This window comes from Cordyceps javanica, chromosome 2 (assembly GCF_051103115.1).
Source record: "Cordyceps javanica chromosome 2, complete sequence".
NCBI lineage: Eukaryota > Fungi > Ascomycota > Sordariomycetes > Hypocreales > Cordycipitaceae > Cordyceps > Cordyceps javanica.
The window spans coordinates 108,359-135,482 of NC_139296.1; the positions used below are offsets into that span (position 1 = coordinate 108,359).

Consider the following 27,124-nt stretch of genomic DNA (forward strand, 5'->3'; position numbering starts at 1 on the left):
AGATTCCACCTTTTCGTATTGGCAGCACATACTTTCGCTGCCCGCCTCCCCTCCCGCCCCGTGGCTAGTCCCAGCCTGCTGCTACCCTGTCAACTGCTATTTTTGGGGGGCTGGTTCAACGCGCGATACACCCGCATTCCTGTCCCACGCCGCTTCGTGTCTTGGCTCCGTGATGCTGGAAATTTGAGCCTGCGCTCGCGGCACGAGTTCCTTTTTTCAGAATATATCTTGCCTTGCTCTCTGTTAGCATGGAAACATGACCACCGACGTCTCTTCGCCTGCACTAGCCGGCGATCTGCACTCGTCCAGGGACCAAGGTCGACGCTCGCGACCTACCACCAAATCGCCATCCTCAGGTCCGTCTCGCCACAAATCCGCCAGATCCCTGGAACGCTTTTGCTAATTGGCTCTCAGTTGATGAAAACGGCTCCGAATCCCTTAGCCCAATCGTCAGTCGACGTCCAACTTCCAAGCATTCTCGCAGCGCTGGCCCGCCAGTCAGCAAAGATAGCCAGTCGACAAAGAATACCCTAAAACCCAGTACATCAAACCAGGCCAGCGGAACGGGCTTGGATCCTCTCAGCACCGTACGTGCCGTGAAACTTCTTCTCAAGCTGTGCCATGCTGACTGTTGTAGCAAATCTACCTTCGAACAAATAGCAGCACCGAACCGACCATCGCGCAGCGCCTTCTAAATGCCGGCAGACCTGACAGTCCGACCCCCGACAGCCTCGGCCGTCCTAGCCACGACTCGACCCCCAGCGCGCGCCCTGACAGTATCAAAGAGCGCAAAAAGGGCCCGTCATTTCTCAGCCGCCTATCTATTCGCGGAACTTTCAAAAAGGACAATGACATCGACTCGGACTCGGAAATCGGCGACAATGCCCGCACCGACGGAACCAATGCCCGGGCCCTGACCACCGTCATGGGCGCCGGGGGCGGTTACCTGCCGCTGCACAAGGAACCGCCTCGCTACATTCGCGTCAAAGCACACAACAAAAAGTCTCGAACTTTTAATCACCTGTTTCTTGCCCAGGAGCTTTCTAGCGCCAAGAAGGAGGATGGCCACTCCAAGCACGCGCCTGCTACGGTTGTCGGCAGTCGCATTCTCAAGGGAGGGGATGCTATATGGGCGGCTGAATTCAGCATCGACGGTCGCTATCTCGCGGTTGCCGGCATGGACCATGTTGTGAGGGTTTACGCTGTTCTTTCCACACCCGAGGAGCGAAAGGCCTATGAAGAGGAGCAGGAACAGGAAGATGACGAAAAAGGAAACCGTTCCAAGAGCGAACGGTTGAGCGCGCCCGTATTTCGCAGCAAGCCGGTTCGCGAATTCCAAGGCCACACCGGAGAGGTTCTTGCTCTCAGTTGGAGCAAGAATAACTTTTTGCTGTCGTCCTCTATGGATAAGACGGTGCAGCTGTGGCACCTGAGCCGGCAAGAGAGTCTATGTACCTTTAAGCACGACGACCTCGTCACCTCGATTGCCTTTCACCCCACCGATGATCGCTTCTTTCTCGCCGGGTCCTTGGATGAGCAGCTGCGACTGTGGAGCATACCCGACAAATCTGTCGCCTTTTCTGCGCCAACAGGAGAATTCATTACGGCCGTGGCATTCACACCAAATGGCAAGACGGCCATTTGTGGTCTGCTAAGCGGCATTTGTCTCTTCTATGAGACGGAGGGACTCAAGAACCCTTGGCAGATTCATGTCCGCTCATCGCGCGGCAAAAACGCAAAGGGCAGCAAGATTACCGGCATCCGCACAAAGACGATTGCTACTCAAGGGTCCCATCAGGCAGCAGACGTTAAGGTGCTTATCAGCTCCAACGACTCGCGTGTGCGCATCTACAGCTTAAAGACGAGAATGTTGGAGGCCAAGTTCAAAGGGCATGAAAACATGTCTAGTCAGATCCACGCCCGATTCAGCGACGACGGGCAATTTGTGACGTCGGGCAGCGAGGATCGCAAAGCTTACATATGGGACATTTCGCATCCGGAACTCGAGGTCCGCGACAAGCAGCCTTATGAGTGCTTTGACGCGCACCCCGAAGTGGTTACCGTCGCTCTCATGGCGCCAATCGCGACGAAGCAACTTTTGGGCGCCTCCGGTGATCCCATCTACGACTTGTGCAACCCCCCACCGGTGACGCTCATGAGCCTGAGCGAGGCCACCATCAGCCAAAGCGCGCTTTCCGAGGCGACGCACTCGGACGTGCCGGGCAGCGTCAAAAAGCAGCATGAGAGTCCTGCTTACATTGAACGGTCGAAGCACAAGCTCGGAAACATCATCATCACTGCAGATCGGAAGGGCATTATCAAGGTCTTTAGGCAAGACTGCGCAGCTGTGAAGCGTCATCAAAGCCTGTGGGAGACGGGGTCCAAGTTCTCCGGCAAGGTGGCCGGCGTCGGCCGCAGCTCGAGCCTGGCGACCAGGACAAGCGGTGGCAGTCGTGTTCAGTCTCGGCGTGGCTCTCTCAGCACGAACGGTAACGGTAACCTGGCGCCTAATCAGATTGCGTCCGACAGGATCATGAGTTGGCGACAGGACATTGAAGGCGGGAGGCATTCGACCGGGACGCCGACAACACGAAGCGAACGTTCGCTTTCACCATCCAAGAGCGTCGTCCGAACGCCTCTCAATGCCTCGGCTTCGAATCTGGCGTCGGAAGCGCGGAAGCAGCCGTACGGCGCCACGTCGCCGTCGCGCAAGAGGAGCAACAGCAACATGCAGAGGCGCGGTCGATCGACATCCACCAACCCGGAGCCTGTCGTGGTTTCCGCCAAAACAAAGGACCAGAACAAGGGACCTACCATTCCCCCGACGCCAAGCTTTAGCCTAGTGAGCGCCATGGAGTCTCCTCCGGTACACGCGGACGGCCGTGACGGCAGTTTCTGGAACCTCAGCCGCTGGCGGGGAGGCATCTCTGGCCTGCGCAACGTGACCAACAGCAGCGCGGTGGGCGACAAAGCCAACAACGGTGGTTCCCGGCGCACAAGCACGTCGACGGAGCGGTCGGCTCATGACCACCGTCGCGCCACCCTAGCCGTGAACGACTTGCGGCGGCTGGTTGCGGGCGGCGAAGAAGAGACTAGCGGGCGGCGCTCGATGCCGCCGCCGCCTGTTGTGCCGTCAACCTCGGCGACGAGCGACGACGTCGAGTCGGAGGTGCTCTCGTCGCAGACGGCGAGCCAGGAGCAGGAGCCGCGCAACGTGGTTGTCGGTGGCAAGCGGCGCCAAGAGTCACCGCCGGGGAAGAAGCGGACCGACTCGGGGGTAGGGCAGCTGAGCGGGACGTCTAGCGAAGTGAGCGAGTGAGCGTGGCGGTGTCGATACGGTCAAGTTGAAGACGCATGAGGCGATGCTGATGGGCATGGACGCGGAGCACCATCTTGGCACATGTATACCCATATACTGGGAGCATTCTATTTGTTTTTAACAGTTTCATATTGCAAAGCGAGGAGTTGGATAGCGATCAATTGACAAGTTTCTTACACGTACTGTGAAGGGATCCAACGGTCGTGCCAGACTATGCAAGATCCACAGGGCATTGATTTCAGAGATGCGTATCCTACGTGTGCGCGAGGTAGTGCAATACCGAGGCGGATCCTGATGGATATCCATGATTTTAATTCTTTTAAACTTGTTTGATTGTAATGAAGGCTAGCTATCCTTGCAGCTGTGTAAAGACTGGCTGTTTTGGGTGGACTGTTGTTTTTTGTGCTCGCCTCGGGTATAATGATGTATTTGCATGTGTTTTGGTCGGCTTGTGCTTTTCTTGTGCTGATTGCGCGAGAGGCTTTTTTCTTTCTTTCGCGCCCGTGTTTTAGAATTCTTCGCTTGTCGAGAACTGTACGGCCGACGAAGAAAAAAAACGTGGCGTCGCGGGAAGAGATTAGAGATGGGAAGCGGAAGAATCGGCCGACGACGCTGCTTCAGCCGGCGCCGCCGCCGCCGAGGTGGACGTGTTGTTGAGGGCACTACTACTCACAGCATCGCCGCCGGCCTTGGCCTTGGTCGAGAGGTCCTCAATGGCCTTTTGGAGGGCCGGGGGCTTGGGCCCCGTCATGTCGGCCGCCTTGTCGCCCTTTTCAAAGAAGAAGAAGGCCGGGATGGAGCGGACGCCGAGCTCAAAGGCCAGGTCGGGCACCTCGTCCGTGTCGAAGCGCGCAAAGGCGTACTTTTCGGGCACGCTGAGCGACGCGGCGAACTTGGTGAAGAAGGGCGAGATGGCCTTGCAGGGGCCGCACCAGACGGCGTGCGCCTGGAGGGCGACGTAGGGCGTCTTTTTGACGAGCTCGTCAAACTCGGCCTTGGTCTTGATGTCGATGACGGACATGATGTTTTGTCTCGTTTTTGGTGTGTGTGTGTGTGTGTGTGTGTGTGTGTGTGTGTGTCTGGGTTCAGATGTGTCGTTTGGGTAAAGCAAACAAATGTACGGAGGTAGTGTTGCAAGAAGAGAGAGTTGATGAAATTCTGGAAACTGGTGGGGGAGGGGGAGGAACTAGAGAGGGCTGTGGGAGGGTCGCGTTGGTGATGTAATGCGGAACGAGGAACAGTTATTTCTCTCTCTTTTTTTGGGGGGTTTTTTTTTTGGAACAACTCTGGGAGTGAGGGCAAGAATGGATCAAGTATTGAACATGTGCATAGACCAAGTCTGCTTTTGATCTGTAAGCCCAGCTTTGATTTTGTCATCGAGTCGGACCATTCGCAGGCGGGCAATGACCAAATGCCGCGATGGCGTGCTTTGGCGGGGCACAAGCTTTAAGAAGGCTACGCAGGTACTTGTTATTAGTAGGGCAGGCAGGGATTCCCAAGTACTCGGACGCCGACGAAGCGGGCATCATGACCCTGACATGCCGGGTTCAGCTTCTAGGGCGTCCAATGGTGAGCTCGGACCATCGGCATCAAGAACGGATCGCTCGGGAGGCTCGAATTCTCGAGGGATGCAGTCGACGTCGGCGAGACATGCTTTTATCCTCACTGTGCTGTCGCTGTGACCAGTGTCTGCCGATGGTCCGGTCAAGGTGTACTTGCCAGAATGCAACCACCAGCTGCTCACTATTATTCATCATAATCGTCATAACAGTAATAACGAAAAGACCTTGGATAAAATCCGAGCAAAAAAAAAAAAAAAAAAAAAAAAAAAAAAAAAAGTCTGGTCCTACCAGGCTATTCTGGAAAGACACGTGAGAATAAAAAGATTGAAACGAAAGAAGAAGAAAAAAATACACGATTGACAGATTAAAGATGATGCTTTTTTATCCTTTTATCATCGGCAGAAAATCCCACTGCTCGACGTCCTTCAGCAGTCTGAGCCTAATTCCAACTCCACCATCGCCACCAAAATCACAGTACTGGTAAATGGCACACTGGATTCTACTACGAACAATACAACCTCACAGTTACAAGAAGCAAGGACAATTTCAAACCTTGTTACAATTTGTGAATCAAATAATCATGTCTAGAACTAGACTCAGCCGCACCGACCCGTAGGTGGGCAGGTCCGGGACGAGGCCAGATCCACATCCGGGCCCGGCGCCGGGAACTTGACGTCGCAGCCCTCCGAGGTACCGCAGCCTCTACCCACGTTGGCCGCGAAAATGGCCGGCCGGCTTCCAAAAGAATCTCCGGGCCCCCGTTTCTCATAATCCTCAGCAGCAGACGCCTCCCGTCCCCCACCACCGGCAATCGTCACGTGCGCGCAGTTCATGTACATTTCGCGGTTGCCAATCTTGTTGAACCACGACCAGGCAAAGAGGACCGTGTCGCCGGCCGGCGTGTCGGCGGGCAGCGTGAAGCTCCAGGTCGACTTGAGCGGGCAGCCGCCAATGTACGAGTGAATCACGGTCCAGCTGGCGCCGCGGTCGTACGACAGCGACGCCTGGCAGCTGCCGCCCGCGTGCGTCGCGCCGCCGACAATCGTCATGTTGTACGTCTGCCCGGGCTGCCACGTCACGACCGACTTGCCCTGCGGCGTGTCCAGCAGCGAGTGGTACCCCTTGCACGGGTAGTTGCTGCCGCTGGCCGACAGCGGGCTGTTCATGTCGTAGTCGACGTTGGTCGTGTACGGGTTGTACTTGGACCGGAACGGCGGCGGGTAGCTCATTTGCATGTGAGCAGAGCCCAGGGTGCCCAGGAAAAGGGCAGTCACGGCGGCAATGGAAACCTTCATTGTTGATATGCCTCTGCTGAAAAATGTAGTCAAAGTAGGTTTGATGGGTTGGTGGTAATTCCTTGTAAATCACGACACTCAGGGCAGCTTGTGTTCGGCAGAGGGGGCCCTTCTTATACTTGATCTCTGCTTTGCGTGTCGTGGTTTGGAGCAATATCCCCCGCATTCGATTGCCTAGATCTCCTACCTGCCAACTTCTCATTGGACGCCGGATATATTAAGGTCACAGGAGCGCATGGCTGGCGAACAAACGACAATACCCCAAAGAGGAAGCTGTCGAAGTAACGTGTCATTGTTAATTACATTCTTAGCGCGCGCACCCTCAGGTTGATTTTGCGAAATCAGAACACCGAGTGCACAGCGGCGCACCGCACATGATGATTTCGGCACATGTTTTAATAAATATAGATGAAGGTGCTAGCTTCAGAGCTAGCTTGGTTACAGGCTGTCTCTGTTGTGACGCTGTGAGGACACAGTGACATGGAACCATGCTCCGAACCTCGCCACCGGTTGCGCGTGCACATGCGTCGCAGCTTCTTCTCCGGCCGGCCGCTCAGAATAATCAGGGACGTTGTGAAGAGCTGACGGAGGAGGAGGGCAAGGTTCTCAGCAAGAGTCAAATGACTTGCTGAGATGTTCTGCGACTCGTTGTTGAATCACTGGCCATATTTGTGTGCATTCTGTCTTGTATAATTGCTCCCAGATGGAAGACTATACGAAACTCTGAGTAGGGACCAATAGCTGAATGATGCTCCAAAGTCACTTTCTCCTTTTTTCTTCTATAGTAAGTCATGTAAGGAATAGTACTGTGGCTTGATGTGAGCGAAATGCTGTCCTGAATAAACGCCCATTTCTATCAAGTTGAGTAATGACCACCATACAAGCTCCCGCATTGACACTGCGTTGTTCTCGTCTCAACTCCAACATGGACGTAATATACTGTCGTTTGCCACACTTGCTGCTCATTTTACATATTATAGAGGACGTAGCCGAGACTTTGTTGAACCGCGCCGGCTTTGGCTTTCAGAGACTGTTGCTGCGAAACCTCGACGAAGCAAAAACACACTGTTGTGACAACACCTGCCGTGGTGCCAATTTGTATCTCAGTCATACTTTGCCCGACTCTAGACACCCGCTCCTTACGTATATTTGTATTATTAAGTCTACTGAGAGTTTCCTACCACCGTGGCGCAAGATTCACAAGCTGTCATCAATCACACGGGTGTGATCAGCACCGTCGACTCCTGTCGGGAGAGATTCCATCCACGTTTCTTCTCGTTCAATTTGTACATTGACTTTATTCTCTCAACCACACAAAGCCCACGTCATCAGTTGACATGTATCCGCCATAGCTCACGCTCCTCCTCGTGCGCAAACGCCGTCCGCGTGTGCAGCATCGCGAAATTATCCGACAGCAAAACGTCGCCCCGGCACCACTCGAACCGCAGCGTGACCCGGTAGTCGTACAGCGCCCTCGTCACCACCTCGAGGTACCGCTGCGGCCCGTTCTCCACCGAGACGCTGTTGTACGCGAACCGCGTCCGGCTCCGCGGCCACGGCTCCATAAAGTGCAGGCAGTCCTCCCCGGTCTCCGGGTGCGGCACCACCAGCCGCAGCCCCCTCATGTGCTCGTCCCAGTCCGACGAGTGCCGGCAGTCCCAGGTGAGCCCGCGAAGCCGCTCCACCGTCTCCCCTCCCCCGCCGCCGCCGAGGTGCTGGAATAAGAGCCTCGACGACGCGAACAGTGTCCGCCCGGTGCCCGCCGCCGCCGGCTCGGTCACGGCGGAAAAGTACTGGAACCGTGGCTGCGCCGACCGCATCACCACCGTCCCGTCGGCCGTCACCGCCGGCTTCAAGAAGAAGAAGCCGTCTTGGTGCATCGGCATCGCTTCGTTGCTCGTGACGATCGCGTTGGCCGCGTCGGTGTTGGTCCCCCGCGCGTTGCGCACCGACGCCACGACGCCGAATTTCCACGGCGCCGGCGTCCCCAGGTCGTTGGCACTCGCAATAAACGTCTTCTTGTCAGTCGTGTCCCCGAAGCCGCGGAGTATGACGGGGGAGCACCGCGTCGCTAGAGCCCGGAGCTTCTGCATGGGCACCTCCCTGAGCGAATAAGACCGCCCCTCGTCTTTGGCAGACACCATTATTCCTGTGGGGTACAGGTAGCGAAACTCGACGTTGAGTTCCGGCCAGTCGAATAGAGTGCTGCGCTCGCGAAAATATGCTGGTCGCCCGTCCTCGACAACGAGCTCGTGCGTAGCCGCATCGATCGCCGCTCGATGGCACATGGTGACCTCTCCGTTCACAGCTCGGACCAGCGCCGAGTGCCACGGCGTCTGTAATTGCCCGCATTTCTGTCCCGTCAACGAGATTGACAGCTTGGTGACATCTGTCGAGGCATGGATCGAAAGCCGTATGCAATCTGGATACTTGGCCGCGATCCTAGCCCGAAAGGCGTGTCCCCGGCCGATCATCTGCTTCGCCACCGCTCGGATGCGCTTCTTTTGCTGTGTCTTGGTCTTTCCCATCCCAGTAATGGCTAGGTCTAGCTCGAGAAACCTGAGATAGCCGCGGTACACGAGGGTCGTGTCCATGTCAGGGGCGATCAGCCTCTTCACCTCCAAATCGGAAGGCATGTCTTGCACAAGGCGCTGTCGCAGTTTGGGTACGTTCTTCAAGTATTGGCGCCTGCATATGGGGCCTTTTTCTATATCGCAATCAAAGATGTCGTGCTGTCGCTGAAACCGTAGATGGCATAGGCTGTGATCAACCGCAATTTGTCGAAGTACCTCGCCATACTCCCACACCTCTTCGTCCGCCACGCCCAGGAGATCGTTGTACACTAGCCCATCAGATATGATAGTCAAGACGGCCCCTGGCACGTACACTTGCTGAATGGCGGCGCAAAGCCCGTCCAAGTGCTTCAACGCGTACTCTTCCCCAGCATCTGGAAGAAAACCAAGCACCTTGTCTCTCCGGTTTGGCGACTTGAATGGAAACGCAGGAAGTACAAGTTCCACTTGCTCGTTCTTAGCAACGAATGCTTCCAGCTGACTGCGCACTATGGTGTTCTCCCAGTTCAAATCGCCATTCTGCGCCAGTCGGTAACTATTTAGGACACCTGTTACGGCATCGACGGTTTGCTGCCTCGGATCCAGCTCTGACGGCAATGTCGTTTTGGTTAATTCGGTCTTTGCCGCAGATTTGTTGATATTGTTCATCCTTGGTTGACTGTCACTATTCTGATCCTAAAATAGAGCTAATCCCAAGTGCATAAGAGTATTCGTGGTTTTTCGAAATATATTGATGGACACGAATACATGGGGTCTGACCGAATACGTAATATTTTAATCAACTCAATTCTCAACTGCGGCGACCATGGTGCACAGCAATGGCTCCCATAACCACCTTGTGTGAGACATGCATCAATCCGCGTCAAAAGCCTAAATATGTGGCTGCAATATGGGCAAACTATCTTGCAGCTCAGCTCAAGACGGCCCGAGTCTTGTCTGTATCACGGGGCCGGAACTATTACCCGGACGGGGCTCATCAAGAGGCTATATGTGCCACACACCCACCACTTCTTTGGTGGGTGCTTGACACATCCACGGCACGACAGGCCCACGCACACACCACATGAGTAATTTACTACTAGAACATCTACCGAGTTAGATGTTTTTAAGTTCTCATCGGCTTTTCGTGTTTTCACCATCCCAGCCAGAAAGAGTGGTGGTGGATGAGCCATGGGTAGCTGAAGTGCATCTTGAGTGACTTCTGTAAAGACCTAGTATTGGGCTTCTCAACACTCGATAAGTCTTAAAAAAAGACCAGACTAGATGTTGTATATAGTGACCTAGAAGAAATTAAGAGATCCTTATGGAAATATCACAAGGGATTAGTCTCTTCAAAACTAGGATAAACAGACAGTATCTGGTTCTTAGGAGATCACTAAAATCGGTCATTTTCCAACCGTGCCCAAGGTTCATATACCACCACTCTTTCTGCTTGGGATGCTAGAAATACGGAGAACCAATCAGTCATGTCATAGCAAACAGTGCTCATGGTTATGGCAAGGATGGCACTGCAACTCGGGCGCTTCCCTACTTTGGCTACAACACCTACGATAATCTACATAGGCATCTCAAGGAAGCTCGCTAGTGTCCATATCCGAAGCGTCGCATTGCAGACGATACAAACCCGGGAAAAGAGTTCTCCTTTCCGAGACGCTTTGCCCTCTCGGCGGCCGCCTGCCCGGCAATCCTCCCAAAGACAGCCCCCCTCGTCAGTCCCGTGCCGCCCGCGTAATTGAAAGCAAAGAAGCCCCCCGCAATCTCGCCCACGGCCCAGAGTCCGGGCATGGGCAGTCCCTCCTGGTTGAGCACCCGCGCGGACGAATCTGTAGCCAGGCCGCCGTACGTGAACGTGATGCCGCACGTCACGCCATACGCCACGAAGGGACCCTTGTCCACCGGCAGCGCCCAGTTGCTCTTGGGCACGGTGAGTGCGGCCCCCGTGGATACACCATCAAGTACAAGGGGGTTGAAGTTTTCCGCGGCTGCAGCCGGCGTTGCAGCGTTAAAGGCCCGGACTGTCTCGGCAAATATCCCTGCGTCGACGCCCATCTTGACCGCGAGACCAGCCAGCGTGTCGTCCCGGACGACTGACAAGGCGGACGCGTACCGTGGCTCCAGCAAGTGCGTCGTCTTCTGGTCGAATACTTGCCATGCCGCCGCGCGTGGCTGCCGGGCGATGGTGGCGCCGGCCTTGGCGTATGTCAGGCTGAAGTGGTCCTCGCCCTCGTCCATGAACCGCCGCCCGTCGAGGTTGACCGTGATCGAGTAGGGGAAGCTATACCGGCTCATTGTGTCCCCAGCGTCAGGGTCGAGGGTTCTAGGCGCGCCTAGATCGTGCGGCGTCGCGTGGCACCCTCCGAAATGGCCCGCGACGCCTGCTCCCGCGGCCACTGCCCGCTCCATCATCGAGCCGGTGTTGAATTTGCTACCGCGCAGGCACGTCAGGTCCCACCCCTCACCAAGAAACTGGCGCCGTAGTCGCGGCGAGGCCTCAAACCCTCCGCACGCCAGGATCACCTGCCCAGCAAAGTGACGAGTCTCGTCGCGGCCCCGAACAATGATGCCCGTGACTGTGTCACCTTGTGTAAGGAGATCACATACCGGTGCACTATAGTGTATGGCTATATCCACAGCTTCAGCTGCCGATCGCAGGCTGTTCATCAGGCCCGCTCCTCCTCCAATGGCCATGACGGTGTCCCACGGCGGCAAGTCCATGCAGCTCTCGCCGCTTGCGTCGAGCACCTTGTCGTGGTCGAGAAACTTGCCCAGGGGCAGCCGCCACGGGACCCCGAGGCTCTTCATCCACGCCACCGTGTCGAAGCAACGGTCCAGCAGTACAGCCAGCTGCTCCTTGTCACACTGCCCGCCGCTCGTGCGTGCCATGTCCGCCGCGTAGTCGTCACGCGTGTACATGCCCATCCGGCAGCGGCGGGCCTCTTCCAGGGCACTCTTGTCGAGGAGAGGTAGTACAGACGACAGCCCGTCATGCCAGATGCGAAAGATGCCAGACGAGTAGCGGCTGTTGCCACCAAAGTGAGATCGCGGAGCAGCCTCGAAGACGGCGACGGTAGCACCAGTCTGGCGCGCAGACAGGGCGGCGGCGAGAGCAGCGTTGCCGCTGCCAACGACAAGGACGTCGTAGCTGCTGTTCAGAGTTGGCATGACTATGAAGGTATAAACCAGTGAGTTGGGCAAAGGGACAGGTGCTGGCACTTGCGAGCTCCGGAGCCATCTTTGTAGTATAACATCGGCTCACTTTTTCCGTTTCCCTGCAGTTCCCATTTGGCAATCATGAAATGAGAAAACAACGAGAAACCTTTCAATACGATGCGGCAATCCTTACCGAAGCGGCGTGACCATCAAGTGGAACAGTGTTTGAGACAAGCCGAAAAGGCAAAACTTTGCTTCAGCTCTCGGGGCGGAAGGCAACTTCTGGCTCGTTTTCGAGCCATTTTCTTTAGTATCACATTGGGTTCAGACGCCGAGATTACCGATCGTTTTCAAGGGTGTTGACTAACGTCAGCCACCCACTTGCGGGCCACTCTACCTTGCCTGATCAACGTCATTCATCCACTCCTGAAATTATGTTTGCTAATATTGAAATCTCTAAATTACTATTATTACATATATACTTTTATGAAAATGAATCATTATGCTTCTGTAAGTAAGAATTATAGACGTAGTGGTCCACTGAAACATTCTTTCCTACGGCTGAAATCCTCCTAGTCATGCATTTGCACGAAATACAGAGACATTGGTGTCAAACTACGCAGCTGCGCAATTCTTTGGGCTCGTAACTTGAGAACTCCCTGTTTTCCGTCAAGCTAGCCCCGGAATGGCCTTGACTTCATGACTACCTACGTTGAAGTATCATGGGGAGTCAGAGGCCTCTACTAGGTGGGAGGGTCGCATTGTTGACACTCAGAAAAGTATTGACCAGCCAAATAATACGGCCATCAACTATGTAACTGTTCAGATATTGCCATAGCCGAGATGTGCAACAGTGCAGGAGATATATTGCCCGCCGATGGGCGCCTGAGGAACAAAGTACTCCGGAACTTCACTGTCCGCATCCAGAGCAATCAATCAAAGCCAATATGTAGCCAGATCTAAATAGGTACAAACCTGATCCCGAGATCTAGCCCCCTTAAATAACTAAAGTTGAGGATTTGCGCCTCGATTTTGACATAGATTTGTATTGCTATGGCCTGGGAGGTGTCACGTTACAGATTGGCTGCTCATTACCACCTCGCCTATCTATCATAAACAATGGGTAGCATGAGATTCTGACTTGATCAGATGTAATAAAGTAATGCAAAGTTGGCTGCTTGTGACTAGAGCGGCCTGGATACATTGGAGGGAAAGAAGGAAAGATGGAAGACAGGTTAATGCTAAAAGAGTGTTGAACAAATGCAGGAGGCTTCCTTGCCGCTGTATATATTCTATACAAAATCCGCCAGTATAGAAGAGTTTTAATGCACAAGAAACTTTGCGGAAATTCAGCCTCGCTTGTAGGGTATAGCAAGTGTATCCCAAAAAGTAGAAGCTGCAAGTATAAACACCATCGGGCACCCAGTAATGCTACTATCCATTCGATTCTAGCTGCCGCAAAACGAGATCTGAGAGATACAGCCTTGGTTTGCTTCAAACCTAGATTATTAAGTGATGCTAGGGGATTGGAGAGTTACTGAAGCTAGTGGTGTGGCTTGCTTCAGCAACCAAATAGGTAATGACTCTGCTGTCGCTGAAACCCACATTAGTCCTTCACACACGTCCAAGGCAATACCCATCATTTTTATTATGGAAAATAGGCACTTCACACAAATCCTACTCTTTCATTCATCGGGCGAAATTTTGCGGGGCTTGAGGTAATTGTGGGTGATGTGATGTAGCCCGGGTTCTAGTCGAGCTTCCACTCTCAGCAAGCCTAGGGATGATCTCTCGCCCGTGTAAGCTGAGGCATTTTAGTATGTGATTGAAATCTCCGGTGCCACATTCAGGACGCGCGCGGTTGTCATGAATTAGAAGATCAGGATGAGTATAAAAGACTGTGTTATGTCTGTAGCATCCTATCAAAAGTCTTTGCCCCCATCCATCACTCAATTAACTTCCAAAGATTATGAGCTACTAAGATTGCCTGTAAAATTTCATCATCACACCTATTCTGCCTTGTCTCGAGAAATCCGTCGCAAACCAATGCTACCTACCTCAACCTACTCATCTTCTGCGTCTTGAGTAACAATATGCGTTTTATGAGACGGTCTCTTTGAAAAACTGAAATAACATATAGACTGATCATATTGTGCAGACCTACCCTCGCTGGAGGCTCGGGTCAGTCGCCATCATGAGATTCTTGGGTTGGCTGACTTCGGCCGCCGTTGCTTTCGCATCGACTGTCCTCCACGTTGGCAGCACAACTTACTACTCGCCCGACTTTCTCGTCGGGACTGTGAGTTTTGAGAGGGCATCAGCTCCAACCGTTGCTGTACCTGCTGCCTATCTGAGCAGGCCTCCCGTGTCGTATCAAGACTTCAAGACACAGATGCACGAGCTTCTGAGCAGTGACGATGTCATTTCCACAATTTTCTTCTCCACGGTTATTCTTCCTTCTGGAGTACGACTACCCAGTGAAGTGGAACAATGTTTTGAGTCTAAAGATATCAGCATATTCAACTCCTCGTTGAACAACACGATGGCTTCGGGTCCCTACTTTCTCCATCCGTCGGGCCGTTTAAGCCGAGTGTACAGGCTCTATACTGATACCAGCATGGCTTTCACTCAAGGCGTCATCGAGGGCGAAGGTGGCAGATACTTTCCGTCTGTCGCAGCAGCCGGAGACGGCGCCAATGCAGCAATCAGTATCCCCGTTCCATCTCGCCACTACTATCCCAAGCCCTCTGCGGAGAAGCCACTGTCCGGATTGCGTCTGGCTATAAAAGATGTATTCAATCTTGGGGGAATCAAAACTGGCGGTGGCTCTCGGGCCTATGCTGCCCTTTATCCCCCAGCCGCCGAGACAGCATCATCTTTGCAACGCTTGATCGACATGGGCGCCGTTGTGGTCGGAAAAGTGAAGACGTCCCAGTTCGCAATCGGAGAGGTGCCTACGGCAAACTACGTCGATCAATTAGCTCCTTTCAACCCTCGAGGCGACGGGTACCAGAGCCCGTCGGCATCATCTTGCGGTCCTGGTGCAGCTATTGCTTCATACGACTGGCTGGATTTAGCACTGGGCACCGACACGACCGGTTCCATTCGAGGGCCCTCGGCAGCAAATGGTGTCTTTGGAATGCGAATTACCAACGCAAGTTTGCCCCTCGATGGCATCTTACCCATCTCTGCTGCGATGGACACCCCGGGACTTTTAGCTCGCGATGCAGAGTTGCTTCAGAAAACATATTCCAGATGGCTCAACGCCAACGCTAGCTATTCATCGTTCCCCAAGACGATCATCTTACCCGACGAAAGCTGGTCGCTTCTGAACGCGACAGCTACAGCTGCATACGACGAGTTTTTTCGACAGCTCTCAGCTCTCACAGGTGCAAAGATTGAGCATCTGAGTGTCAACAAATCTTTTATCGAAAATACTGGCAACAAGGAAGGTCTCGATACCTTTGTGGGCGCTTTCCAGGCAATCTTGGTACTGGATCAATGGGAGAACCTGGGCAAACCATTCTTTTCTGATTATCAAAAGCAGTTTGGTCGAAGCCCTTTTGTTGATCCTGTCCTCCGGATGGGCCTTTCCATCGCACAGAACATCTCCTCAGCAGACTACAACGAAGCGCAGCGCCGTTTGAAGATCTACCGAGCGTGGTTCACGTCGCAGCTGGTGCCCAGTTGTGAAAGCTCGCTTGTTGCGTATCCGCTGAACCCAGGCTCGGTGCTATATCGAGATGATTCGCTACGATCTGCTCACGATTTTGTCGAATCATCAGTCTATTCCACTCAACAAGCAGCTTTCGCCGGTGTTCCGGACTATGCGGTACCAATTGGAGTTCGTGAGTACACGTCAGCCGTAAGCGGGGTGAAGGAGCAGCTGCCGGTGAGCGTAGGTCTAATCGCCGGCGCTGGTTGCGATAACATGTTATTGGACATGATCGTTGGGCTAGGAAGAAAAAATGAGGGTTTCAAGACTGTGGTCAAGACTGGTCGAGTTCCATGGTAGGCGCGCGCAGCTTGTCAGGTCGAGAAATTCATTCAGCCAACTTTTCTGCTTTTCAAAATAGAAAGTTGGAGGCAAAGCACTACAAACCGACCTGCCCAATCTATAACGATAGCGCTTGCTTTGGTATCTGACCCAATCCTTTACCGCAGCTAGAAAGGCTCCTACAACGCGCTGGGCCGCGTCCAACTATGCTGGTGAACAAACTCGCAGCGCTGGGGCAGCCTAGCACTGACTAGTTGCTGAGCAATCCCATGCCACTGAACAGACAGGTCAGTTGTCCACAAAAGACTGGCATGTCTTTAACATGAGATGGTTTTTACGTCAGCTACATCATAGCCTTAAAATTAATCGAGTAAACCATTGTTCGATTCAGTCCATAGCGCGGTTTCGATAGTGGGGGTTGAGAGCTGCTGAAGGTTGACTGGGGCCAAGATCGATGATGGTGCCGAGTTCACGACCCTCTTCTAGTCAGACACTTGCCAATTGCAAACCACTGTGAGCACGTCCCGACAAGAGTGCGGCAAGTCTTGCCGTTGAGCTGCTGTCCTTGCCGACATACCCTTATATTACTCTCAGCTGTTGTAAAATGTCGCACAAACTCACTCTGGCTTCCACGGCCAAACTCAACTCGGGCTATGACATACCACTCCTTGGCTTCGGTGTAAGTTGCCTGACATGTCTTCGCGAGGATCTGGCGGCGGCGGCTAATTATAACCTCAGGTCTATCAAATGTATGAGCCACGATTGACCGCTGATAACCATTGGATACGCAACTAACTGTTGCAGCCCCAAAGAGGACTGCCCAGAGATCTGTCAAAAGGCACTTGAGGCAGGATACCGACAGGTGCGTGAAACAGTCGACGGATCCCAAGACTGGTTGGTCGAAGCTAATCCTCGCAGATTGACTCTGCTTCGTTGTACCGCAACCAAGGCCAGTCCGCCGCAGCCATCCCTGCGTCTGGTGTGCCCCGCAGCGATGTCTTCTTCACTTCCAAGGTACCATTCTTCAAGGCGCCGATGGGCTACGACAGCACCCACAAGCTCGTCGACGCTGCGCTCGAGCAGACGCAGCTTGGCTACCTAGACCTGATGCTCATCCACTGCCCTTACGGTGGCCCCGACGCCCGCAAGGGCGCGTGGCGCGCGCTCGTCGAATGCGTCGACGCCGGCAAAGTGCGCTCCATTGGCGTCTCCAACTACGGCGTGCACCACCTCGAGGAGCTGGAAGCCTACATCAAAGAGCTCGAGGCCGAGCGCGGTCCCGGCAGGGGTGGTGTGCTTTCTGTCGGGCAGTGGGAGCTCCACCCGTGGCTGATGCGCAAAGACATCACGGATTGGTGCAGACAGCGCAACGTTGTCGTGCAGGCGTACTGTCCGATTGTTCGCGGTCAACGCTTCGGCGACCCCAAAGTCAAGGCTCTGGCGGACAAGTACGGCAAGACGGAGGCCCAGGTCCTGCTCCGTTGGAGCTTGCAACAGGACTTTGTGCCGCTGGTCAAGACGGTCAGGCCAAGCCGCGTCCTAGAGAATGCCGACTTGTATGATTTCGAGCTGACGAAAGAGGAGGTCGCCGATCTGGCTACTGACGAGTACAGTCCATGCGCTTGGGATCCCTCTGTTGAGGCTATAGAAAAATGACGCGGCGGCATCGCTAACGACAGCCTCTAGACCAATGCAAATATACTACTCAAGACAAAAACGAATGAGAAATAAAATAGAGTGTCGACTGCTAATCAACTTTAAAAAAGATCCGCAACACTTTACGGCACGCATTGGCGCACCAGTTGCGTCATCACAAAAACCCCACGTGACCCCGCGCAAGTAACGCGTCGACTCATGTAGATGGCACGGCGCACGGTTAGTTCAACAATCAACCGACCGACCCAGGGCGAGCTATGAGCGCACAAGAAATACACAGCTAGCGCACGTAGATGATTCAGTCTCCGAGATGGCGCGCCAAAACACATTCACAATCATCCCGCAAGCGCCGCGGTTTGATGCCGACACCACCCCCGCGCGACCGATGACATCCAAGCAAGTGCGCAAGGCCTACAAAGCCGCCAGCAAGACCCCGACAATGACGCGTGCTGAGCGCCTGAAGTGGGAGCGCGAGGAGCAGGACCGTATCAGAAAGGAGTTCGAAAAGGAAAAGGCCGCGGCGAAAGCGCGAGCGGCAAGAGAAAAGAAAAAGGAAAAGGAAATGCAGCAGCGCGAGGAGAAGCGGCGCAATGGCTTACCGCTGGTCAATGTGCGCCCGAGTCAGGACACGATTGCAAGATTCGTCAGAGGCAATGGCTCCAAGAAGAAAAGAGATGCCGAAGGGCTGTTGGTGCCAGCCCAGCTGGGAGACGGGGGTAAACATGTTGATGCAGTTACGACGCCAGAAGCCGATGCGACTGTCTTGGGGTCAATATTGGAAGCTGAAGAAGAAATGGACGAAAATGAAACGACAGCACATGTCGCAAGTGATGACTCAACACCATCGAATATAAACAACAAAACATCCGAGCACAGCATTGGAATCGAAGGTTGCCCAACAACGGTACAGGAAGGCAAAACGGACGATAAGCAGGCAGAACGGGTCCTTGGTTTGGTTTCAGAGGACCATGATGTTGATTTAAGCTTCGAAGCACCTATTGATAAGGCCATGTTCGACGCAGCGTTGGATTTAGTTCCTATGGCGACGGCGGGAGCGCTATCCGATACAACACCACCAGATGATATGATGGAAAATCCAGCCAAACAGACTGTCGACGGAGCCGCTCAATTAGCCTCCTCCCAAGACCTTCTCGACGACGAAATCAACACAGATATGCTAGAAGAACTCGACGAGCTTCTCTGCGGGGGTAAGACGCCCGCGAAGCCACAGTCGGCCAGGCCGCCATCGACCAAGCAAATCACAGCGAGCTCATGTGCAAACATCACATCGCACAACGAGCGTCAGAACAGAACAGAATATAAAGCGGCAACTTCTCCACAAGCGAAGAGAAAATCGCCCTCGCAGCGCAAGGCCGAGCGCCCAGTATCCCCTGGCCAGAGCCGCCATGCACCACCGACGTGCACGCAGGCTATCCTGGTAAACTTTGACGACTTCTTCCCGACTTCGTCACAACAGCTCCGCGAGCTAGAGGAGGAACGAGAGCCAAGTCAGCATAGAAACACACCACAGCCGCTAAAAAATGACGGACAAGAGGACACAACGACCGGCGCAAACATACCGACCCGTTCTCTTTCAAACCACGCAGCAGTCACAAGGGCAGGAACAGAGGACCTGGAGTCTGCGTTCAGCTCGTTCCCCTCGACAGGCCTCTCACTTTTCGACTGCTCTGCAGCAGCACAACCTTTGCGGCAAACGCCAAGGCATGCACCACGAACAGATAAACCGGGGGCCGGTGCTTCTTCCAAAAAGCCGGTCCTCGAGCCACGGCCGGCCGCTTCTCCTCCGCAGCCGCAGCCGCAGCCGCAGCCGTCCCGTTTCTTCACGTCCTCGGGCTCTCGGGAGCAACTGTCCCTCGCGCTGCAGCGCAGCCGTCGCTCCGCCGCCCTCGAGAAGCTGCAGGAGAAGGAGCGCCGGCGGCAGGAGGCGGGCCTCGTGGCGCGACAGGGCACGCGTGACGATGCGCGACGGCAGCCGGCGTCCCCGGCCCGCCGACCGTGCGACGCAGAGCACGACAATGCCGCGTCGTCATGCAGCGAAACGGCGGCGGTGGCACAACAGGCGGACAAGGAGAATGTGCAGCCAGCAGACGTGCGATGCTCGCAGGAGACAGAGTACGGCGGCGACTGGATGGAAGACGCGGCGTGGGATCTGGCACTGTGCTGAGAGACTGCTGAGGATGATAAATACGTCGAATAGATAGATACCCCATGATTAATGAATAACGACTTGTGCTTGACTTATTTGCTAATCTATCGAAAAAAAAAAAAGAATTCCCATATTGAATGCGCTAATTTGATGCGGGAGGAAGGAGGTAAAGACGCTTCCATGACCATATTCCCTCAGACAAGCTTAAAGAAAAAAAAAACTCCCAAAGCGCCATTCATGATCCATGTCTGCATGCCATGCCGTAACCTTTGTGTGTAGTTTAAAATACTAGACCCGCTGCAAAGGACCCCTATGGGCCAGTAATGAAATGATATCGTAAAGCGTCGTAAGAAAGCCTCGAGGGCCTGGCTACAAGAAGATGCCCACCCACTCCGTCTTGTTGGTGACCTTGGAGTCGCAGTCTTCGACCGCGCACCGCAAGTCGTGTGGTGCCTGGTAAGGCAGCTTGCCCGGCGGGCCGGCAAATCCCACACCGTCGGGGTTGGCCTTTGTCGGGCGGCGATTCTCAAAGCACTCCGCGCAGTAGACCTAAAAGGGGGGGAGGTCAGTTGGCAATTACAACAGGAGACAGTGTATAACACGGGGAAAACTTACGTGTCCGCACTTCTTGACAGCCCAGAAGTGATGATCGCCAGCGGCACGCTTGCGCTTCTTGGCACCAGTCGCAGTGGTTTGCACGGCGCCACCGGCGGTCGGATCGTACGCGAGCTCCTCGTCGCAAGCCGGGCATACCACGACGCGCTCCTCTGCGTTGTCGCCGGGCTCCACGGCGGTGTCCCGCGTAAAGCCCGATCTCGTCGGCGGCAAGGGCGGCATCTCACGCGGAGGGCTTGGCTGTCGTGGTTGTCTCTGGGCATACAGGCGCGCGGGAAGGCCCGTCGGAAGCGGGATAGAAGAGGGCTGGCTGGTGAGGAAGTCGGCGCTGAGAATGTCCGCGAGCGTGCGGCCAAAGCCCCTGGCAAACGATGACGCGAATCCATAGCGGATGGCGTGGCGCGGATTCAGAAACTCGAGATCCACGAGATGATCGCTGCCACCTGTGCTGTCCGGGTGCGGTAGTATAATGGGGGGCTGGTGATTGCGGTTGCTGCGTCGAGGTGGTTCGTGGGTGGTGCTGGAGCCGAGGGTGGCGTTGGTGGTGCTGATGGCGTCGTCCTCGCCTGTAAGATCGATGAAGCTGGATTCCGAGGCGAGCATGATGCTTTCGCTGCGGGAGAGGCGCGGCGGTGTGAGCCGTTGTGAGTTTGTGCGGCGAGGGTGGCGATGCGTGCGCATGGGTGGCAGCCGTACCGGCGCATCCCTAGCAGTATTCAGCCGTGGTGGCCGCACCTCGACCGGCGAGTCGGGCTCCTCTGTGAGGTCAATGACGGCATCATCCTGCCGAGGTACCTGAGACGATGGCCGTGATGCCGCCTGCTGCCGCCTGCGAGCGTCACCTGTTGACGAGGGCCGGCTGCCGGGGGCCGGAAGGGCGAGGGGCGCCGGGACAGTGCTGGTCGGTCGGCTGGGCCGCGCAGAGACGATTTCGACCAGGTCGTCGTCGTCATCGCTCAGTGCCTCGAAGCCGCTGTGCTCAGGAGTCGTCATGATTTCATTAAGCAGCGTCACGATGTCGTCGCGGCCGGGGCGAGTTCTGCGAGGGCGTCGGCGGACGGGCGACTCTGGCGGCTGGCTGAGGCGGGGGCGCGGGTGCAGGTATCCAAAGGCGTGAGGGTGATATTGGAAGTCGGACGATACCGAATCTAAGGGGAAGCCTCTGATAGGCATCGGCTGCAGCGGGCTATTTGACCGCAAGCCTGAAAACGGGTGGGCAAGGCAGCGAAGGCCCGGTAGCGGATCGGGCGTTAACTTGGTTGGTTGTTATGTGACCTGGCAGGAGGCACTAGACAGAGACAGGCGGCATTTGGTGGTCGGGGCGGGATCTTGTGCGTGCAAAAGGACAGTTTCTCTCGTTCGAAGTGTCGGGAGACGCAGATTTTGTGCCAGAAAAGCTTGGAGAGTTCGATTTCGGTTGCGTGGCGAGAGAAGAGGTTGTGATGTCGTTTGTCTGGGCGGTGGGGGCGAATATGATTGTGGGCCATGGGCGTTTAGATGCTGCACAAATAACTGAGGTACTACCTAAAAAGGTACGGTACCTTCCTAGGCAGCAGACACGGAGACTAACAAGTTAAAGTAGTACTGTCGCAACGAGGGGCGTCCAGTGTTGACTGAAACGTTCTGGTCAGCTGACATACTTTGAGTTTGAAATTATACAATGCAATCGCCTGTCGACTGTAAACTGTTTCTTTGCGTGAGGCTTGCTACCTTGTCTACCCGGGTAAGTGTGTACCTACCTACCCAGGTACTCAACAGCACACAGCCCATGACTTGAGACGACACAACACTTGGTACGCAGTTGAGCAGCCAAAAAGTCCCACAACCAGCCAGTCTTCACTCAGCTGCCAGGTCAATAAAAAAAATACATAAACAGCTACAGTATCCAGTAAATTCACTTCCGTGCCACTCCTTGAATGCCGTCCTGGGGCTAGAAAACATTACTTGTACCTGTTCAGACTCCCGGATCTGATGCAGACAAAATCACCTCACCCGTTCAACTACTACCTTACTTATGCCTTAACGCCGACGACGCTAACAACGCCGTCTTCATTGACAGCCACCAGGGTCTTGCCCGACTCTCCCCATCGTACAGCGATAGCGCCTGTGGCATTACGGAACGGCTCAGCCCATTTCTTGTTCCCCTTGGCATACTGCTGGATGGTAAGACCAGAGGGGCCGGCCGTAGCCAAATACTGGCCAGTGTAGTCCCAAGCAAGTGACTGCACGGTGCCGCCAGTCTCGAGAACTTTGGCCGTGGCCGCGTCACCTTCTTTGCGAAGGTCAAACACTGTGACCGAGTTCTGGCCCTTGGCCGTGGCCGCTAACCAGAAGCCATTCTCCGAAAATGTGAGGGCCTGGATGGGGGCACCTAGCTTGAAGACGGCCGCCTGCTCGAGCGTCTTGGTCATGTATAGCTTCACGTCACCCGTGACGGTGCCGGCAGCGACGAGGTGTCCATCAGGGTGGAAAGCCACGGTAGTAAGCGCTATTCATGTCAGTTTAGCATATCGAGAAAGGACATGGAGGCTTACCGGCATCAACAAATGTACGGCTCACCCGCTTCAGGCTAGCCAGATCGTATAGGATCAGACTCTTATCGGTACCAACAGAGGCGATAATATCTCCGCTGGGGTGAGCACTTAGTCCTGTAGTGGGACCTGAGTGTTCAGAAGCAGCAGCAACCTGGTTGCCGCCTTCAAAGACCTTGAGGCCGCCGTTACTGGTACCAAAGATCAGTTTGGACCCTGTCCACAACGTGCTGGTTGCAGGCTCCCCGACGGGAATCTCGCGCTCTAAGGAATCAGCTGCGACAGCATAGATAGCTGCCTGGCCCTTTAGTCCTCCAACAGCCGCGTAAGTGCCCTCGGTGTCCAGGCAGGTTGTTTGCGCAACAGGCAGCGCGTTGGTAGCCGTGACCTCAAAAGCGGCGACTTCGCTAGGCGTGACCCAACCTTGGGGCACAGGACGCTTCTTGCGTCCTTTAGAAAGTCTGGTTCCGATGTTAGCCTGTGGCAATTGACTCTCTCCATACATCACTACGTACTCTTGGTGAATCTCGTCTACGCGAGCTGCCAGAGTCTCCGGCAGACCTTCTGTATCAACAGCCATCTCGTCGGCGTTGGCGCCACCGCCAGAAACAGTAATCTTGCTCAGGGCATCCCTGGCCTCATTTCTCTCCTTGGTCAGGCGAGCAATGACGCGGACGGCGGCATCGTGCTGGTACAGAGCTGTTGCTAGCTCCTCCCTCGTGCGAGCCAGCTGCTCACGCAGGTTATATGTTTCTAAGGCGAGGCTGTCCCACTCGTTCTGAAATGTGGCGAGGAGCGCAGGTATCGAAGTTAGTGTAGGAGGGCGCGGGCGGGCGATGCGGGAGGAATTGATGTGCAGGAGGTCCTCGGCAGTGAGCGCTTCGCCGGTGCTGGGTTCGGTGCCGTGCTCGTTGATATATTGCTCGATGAGCCGCTTCTCGTAAACGACTCCTGTATTGATATTATTAGCCACCAGACTAGCAGCAGAAGCCATCGGCGCGGCAGTATTGCGATGCGACGAACCTGACTTTTTGGACGCGACAGGCTCTAGAGGCGCCTCTCCAGAGACTACGGAAGCTGTTAGCAAATACAAGCGGAGCAAATACAAATTGACATGTTCTACTCACTTCCACAGAGCATTGCGACTGATGTTGAAAGCTCCGGTAGCTTTCAATGGTGATCTGGTAGATAAATGGCACCGCTCTCGCCTGATGAAGCTGTGTTGTCGCGAACAGTGAATTAACCTGAGATTTTCTAGCTAGGTAGTGCAATCTGACCAACCAGAGTTGAGTGTTGTCAACATTTGTGGGTACCCGCCTACTGGTGCGGCTCCGCGCTCACATCGCCAGATGCAGGCAACAGGGCCAAACTGGCACGTACTTTCAGCGTATTTTGGTACTCTTGACGGGGTGGGAAGTTATATTCTTGGTTATACACCCAAACAATGAAGAGAGATGCATTACTGCTGTCACTCGGCTAATCACTTGATTCAGAACACAGGGCTCAATACCAGCGTTGAACGTCCATGATCATTATACTAGTGTACATGTAATTTCCAATGGTACTTTACAATGGTAATTTAGGTAAAAGTTCTACTTGCCGATCACAAAATATCACAGTACCTAAGGTAGGTAGCGCGCTCGGCGTTCTTCGATGCTGTATCAGTCGATTGACTGTTGGCTCCACCGTCGGAAACCGCCGACAGTATGACGGCGCCACCCTGTAGTTACTACAAGATTATAATGAAGATCCAGCAGCAACCCACCAGGCATGAGTTTCTACTTCTGCAACACTCAAGATGGATTCAAAAACGTTGCCAAATATCGATGATTTAGGACGGCTGCCTAATGCACGCAAAGCTGCGGCATTGGACCTCTTGTTCGAACCTAGCGCTGAAATTCATCAAACGTTGATTCCTGTGATCAAGTCTCGCCAACACACATCGTATAATGAATTGATCGAATCCTGCCGCAATACCCTTGTCTCTATCGCCTCCAAGTCTACCGCGTCCAAGCCAGACCAAAACTTACTCGCGATCCTGGGCTCACATCCCCGTCTCGGGGCGAAAAAGGTTGAGTCTGCTCAGTCAGCGGCAGAGCAAGCCAAACTGGGTGGCGAGAGTGAGGTGCTGGCAAGACTCAACCGCGAGTACGAACAAAGGTTTCCTGGCCTGCGCTATGTCGTCTTTGTAAATGGGCGTGGCAGACCGGAAATTATGGACGACATGAAGGCGCGCATGGACAGGGGCGATTTTGGCAAAGAGGTAGACGCGGCACTTCATGTATTACTCCCCAGCGCCGCCATGCAACGAGACTGACATTTAAACTAACTGACCGCGGTGTAGGCCATGTGTGATATTGCAAGAGACAGAGCCTCGAAGCTTACTATCCATACAGCTAGCCAGTTGTAACTTGCGCATGGGAACAGGGGCGCATTTTTAATTTGATAGCGGTGATATACAGCCACACACAGCACATAGCCATACACTTTTCGATACAAGCAATACATTGGAAACGCATAGGTCATTTGCTGGTGTACCTGTGACTGTTTTCATTTTGGTGTCTGGGGATAAGTAGTCAATCGCGCAGGGGCATTATTCAGTGGCGTTCGTGGGGAGCCGCTAATCACAAATCCTACCTGCCTATTTACCAGCGCTGTTATGACGGAGAGCGGCGCTGAAGCTTGTGCCGTCTCCAGACTGCGGGTTCCAAATTGCCGAGGCACCAAACCTTCAGTCTAGACGAATGCCTCGCAGACTTCTACTAGACCATGCAGACATGCGACCGTGAGGCTACTCATAACAGAATTAACTGAGGATCGATTCGGTTAATCGTTTCCACAGTTAAACGGCCGTGCCTGTTCTTGCTAGTGCCCCCATGGCCGACTCACGAGGCCGGCTCGGCTATGAGGCCTTCGAGGTGTCCCGAGTCCCTGGCTCTACAGTGCAATACACATCAAAGTATCCCGCCTGGCGTCCCGGCGCCGATCTGCCACCAGGGGTAGAGGAGCAGCCAACAAAGACGAAGACGAAGAAATCAACCACTACAGGTGTGTTTGGGGGCGTTGTGTATGCGCAGGCGCCACTGGCTGCAGCAAGAGCCATCGAGTTTGAGGAAACACAGTCGCAAGTTGCCAGGAAGGGTTACATGGGAATACACGTACGTGAAATGTTCCAATGAAGAATGGATATATTCTTACAAGACTGGCTAGTCTATCCAAGGAGTCTTTACCGTTGCTGGCCATTCCGACCGCCCCTTTGTGCACGAGGTGACGCCTGTGCACACCGGCAAGTCCTTTGCGACAAGATTAGTGCAGACAAGACAACCAAAGGAATCTTCAATCACAGAGCCAGGAACGGGTACTTTTGACCCTTCGGACGCAACCAAGGAGTTGAATGGGGTTTGTTTCACATGCCTCACCACGTTCAAAAGGTCCATGCCATCTCCAGACGATGTCCAGGAAAAGCAATCACCACAGGTTCGGTTCGCTGGAATTCTCGCAAGAAAGCCTCCGCAAGAATGGGAGAGGCCTTTCATCGTTCATATTGACTCGGTACAAGAGCAAGTAGTACGCAGCGGACAAACAGGACCCGGCACCTTCCCCGCACTGGAAATGTACAGAGTAGACATGTCGGAATACAACAAGGATAGAGCGGTACCGGAGCGGCGTGAGCTGATATTATACCGCCCATACAAGACGATTCCAAAGGATGACCCGAATGCCCATATTGTCTGTCACGCATTCGAGGCCGACAGAAACGGACTCACCATGCTTGGCTGCCATCTAGGCTATGGCCACAGATGGGGGCGAGCCGCAAGTCTGAGTTACGCATTCTACGTGCACGTCAATGCGGAAGAAGCAGTCATGGGCGACGGTTGGTGGATTCAAGAGGCTTCCTGGCCACGAGTCGCCGCTGGCCGCTGCACCATGGTATCCAAGATTTGGAGTCCGGAGGGAAAGCATGTCGCGTCGGGCTATCAGGATGGAATGGTCGTGCCGGAGGATCCAAGTAAGCTATAAGCCGAAGGCTTGGTGTGTATATCAACGTATCGTAGGTGGTGGTATGATTTTGGACTAGACAACTAGATCATGATAGATTAAAGGCAAATAGAGAAAATCAAGTCAATACATGTTTAACTGGAGGCTTCATATCCTGTTTACAGTTCACCGACACTAGAAAACTGCGAGAGCCTTGCCTACTGCGTTGGCTCTTCTGCCAGCCGGCAACGGCGGCCGCCGATGACGGCAGCAGCAGAACA

The 27,124-nt window shown here is 54.3% G+C and overlaps 12 protein-coding genes across 12 annotated transcripts; 6 read left to right on the plus strand and 6 right to left on the minus strand.

Moving 5' to 3' along the window:
• Positions 1 to 256: 256 nt before the first annotated feature.
• On the plus strand, positions 257 to 3,319 carry V2A60_002559 (WD40-repeat-containing domain protein; the record flags this gene model as incomplete). The annotated part of the gene is made up of 3 exons (XM_083253908.1): positions 257 to 356; positions 415 to 587; positions 638 to 3,319. 3 exons carry the CDS (start codon positions 257 to 259, stop codon positions 3,317 to 3,319), a joined length of 2,955 nt encoding a protein of 984 aa, XP_083110034.1.
• Positions 3,320 to 3,896: 577 nt separating this feature from the next.
• Positions 3,897 to 4,340, minus strand: V2A60_002560 (thioredoxin-like protein; the record flags this gene model as incomplete). The annotated part of the gene is made up of 1 exon (XM_083253909.1): positions 3,897 to 4,340. One exon carries the CDS (start codon positions 4,338 to 4,340, stop codon positions 3,897 to 3,899), a length of 444 nt encoding a protein of 147 aa, XP_083110035.1.
• A 1,137-nt stretch (positions 4,341 to 5,477) lies between these two features.
• On the minus strand, positions 5,478 to 6,176 carry V2A60_002561 (uncharacterized protein; the record flags this gene model as incomplete). The annotated part of the gene is made up of 1 exon (XM_083253910.1): positions 5,478 to 6,176. One exon carries the CDS (start codon positions 6,174 to 6,176, stop codon positions 5,478 to 5,480), a length of 699 nt encoding a protein of 232 aa, XP_083110036.1.
• Positions 6,177 to 7,504: 1,328 nt separating this feature from the next.
• V2A60_002562 (isocyanide synthase family protein) lies at positions 7,505 to 9,397 on the minus strand (the record flags this gene model as incomplete). Its single annotated transcript, XM_083253911.1, has 1 exon — positions 7,505 to 9,397. The coding sequence occupies one exon, from the start codon at positions 9,395 to 9,397 to the stop codon at positions 7,505 to 7,507; it is 1,893 nt and encodes a 630-aa protein (XP_083110037.1).
• Positions 9,398 to 10,330: 933 nt separating this feature from the next.
• On the minus strand, positions 10,331 to 11,911 carry V2A60_002563 (uncharacterized protein; the record flags this gene model as incomplete). The annotated part of the gene is made up of 1 exon (XM_083253912.1): positions 10,331 to 11,911. One exon carries the CDS (start codon positions 11,909 to 11,911, stop codon positions 10,331 to 10,333), a length of 1,581 nt encoding a protein of 526 aa, XP_083110038.1.
• A 2,182-nt stretch (positions 11,912 to 14,093) lies between these two features.
• On the plus strand, positions 14,094 to 15,914 carry V2A60_002564 (uncharacterized protein; the record flags this gene model as incomplete). The annotated part of the gene is made up of 1 exon (XM_083253913.1): positions 14,094 to 15,914. The coding sequence occupies one exon, from the start codon at positions 14,094 to 14,096 to the stop codon at positions 15,912 to 15,914; it is 1,821 nt and encodes a 606-aa protein (XP_083110039.1).
• A 586-nt stretch (positions 15,915 to 16,500) lies between these two features.
• Positions 16,501 to 17,552, plus strand: V2A60_002565 (aldo/keto reductase; the record flags this gene model as incomplete). The annotated part of the gene is made up of 4 exons (XM_083253914.1): positions 16,501 to 16,575; positions 16,635 to 16,645; positions 16,701 to 16,758; positions 16,815 to 17,552. The coding sequence occupies 4 exons, from the start codon at positions 16,501 to 16,503 to the stop codon at positions 17,550 to 17,552; spliced, it is 882 nt and encodes a 293-aa protein (XP_083110040.1).
• Positions 17,553 to 17,862: 310 nt separating this feature from the next.
• V2A60_002566 (uncharacterized protein) lies at positions 17,863 to 19,737 on the plus strand (the record flags this gene model as incomplete). Its single annotated transcript, XM_083253915.1, has 1 exon — positions 17,863 to 19,737. The coding sequence occupies one exon, from the start codon at positions 17,863 to 17,865 to the stop codon at positions 19,735 to 19,737; it is 1,875 nt and encodes a 624-aa protein (XP_083110041.1).
• Positions 19,738 to 20,088: 351 nt separating this feature from the next.
• V2A60_002567 (uncharacterized protein) lies at positions 20,089 to 21,507 on the minus strand (the record flags this gene model as incomplete). The annotated part of the gene is made up of 2 exons (XM_083253916.1): positions 20,089 to 20,268; positions 20,335 to 21,507. The coding sequence occupies 2 exons, from the start codon at positions 21,505 to 21,507 to the stop codon at positions 20,089 to 20,091; spliced, it is 1,353 nt and encodes a 450-aa protein (XP_083110042.1).
• An 839-nt stretch (positions 21,508 to 22,346) lies between these two features.
• V2A60_002568 (E3 ubiquitin-protein ligase PRP19) lies at positions 22,347 to 24,005 on the minus strand (the record flags this gene model as incomplete). The annotated part of the gene is made up of 5 exons (XM_083253917.1): positions 22,347 to 22,822; positions 22,869 to 23,326; positions 23,381 to 23,816; positions 23,889 to 23,933; positions 23,993 to 24,005. 5 exons carry the CDS (start codon positions 24,003 to 24,005, stop codon positions 22,347 to 22,349), a joined length of 1,428 nt encoding a protein of 475 aa, XP_083110043.1.
• Positions 24,006 to 24,663: 658 nt separating this feature from the next.
• Positions 24,664 to 25,182, plus strand: V2A60_002569 (Oxo-4-hydroxy-4-carboxy-5-ureidoimidazoline decarboxylase; the record flags this gene model as incomplete). The annotated part of the gene is made up of 1 exon (XM_083253918.1): positions 24,664 to 25,182. The coding sequence occupies one exon, from the start codon at positions 24,664 to 24,666 to the stop codon at positions 25,180 to 25,182; it is 519 nt and encodes a 172-aa protein (XP_083110044.1).
• Positions 25,183 to 25,741: 559 nt separating this feature from the next.
• On the plus strand, positions 25,742 to 26,885 carry V2A60_002570 (thioesterase-like superfamily-domain-containing protein; the record flags this gene model as incomplete). The annotated part of the gene is made up of 2 exons (XM_083253919.1): positions 25,742 to 26,023; positions 26,076 to 26,885. 2 exons carry the CDS (start codon positions 25,742 to 25,744, stop codon positions 26,883 to 26,885), a joined length of 1,092 nt encoding a protein of 363 aa, XP_083110045.1.
• Between the last annotated feature and the right edge of the window lie 239 nt (positions 26,886 to 27,124).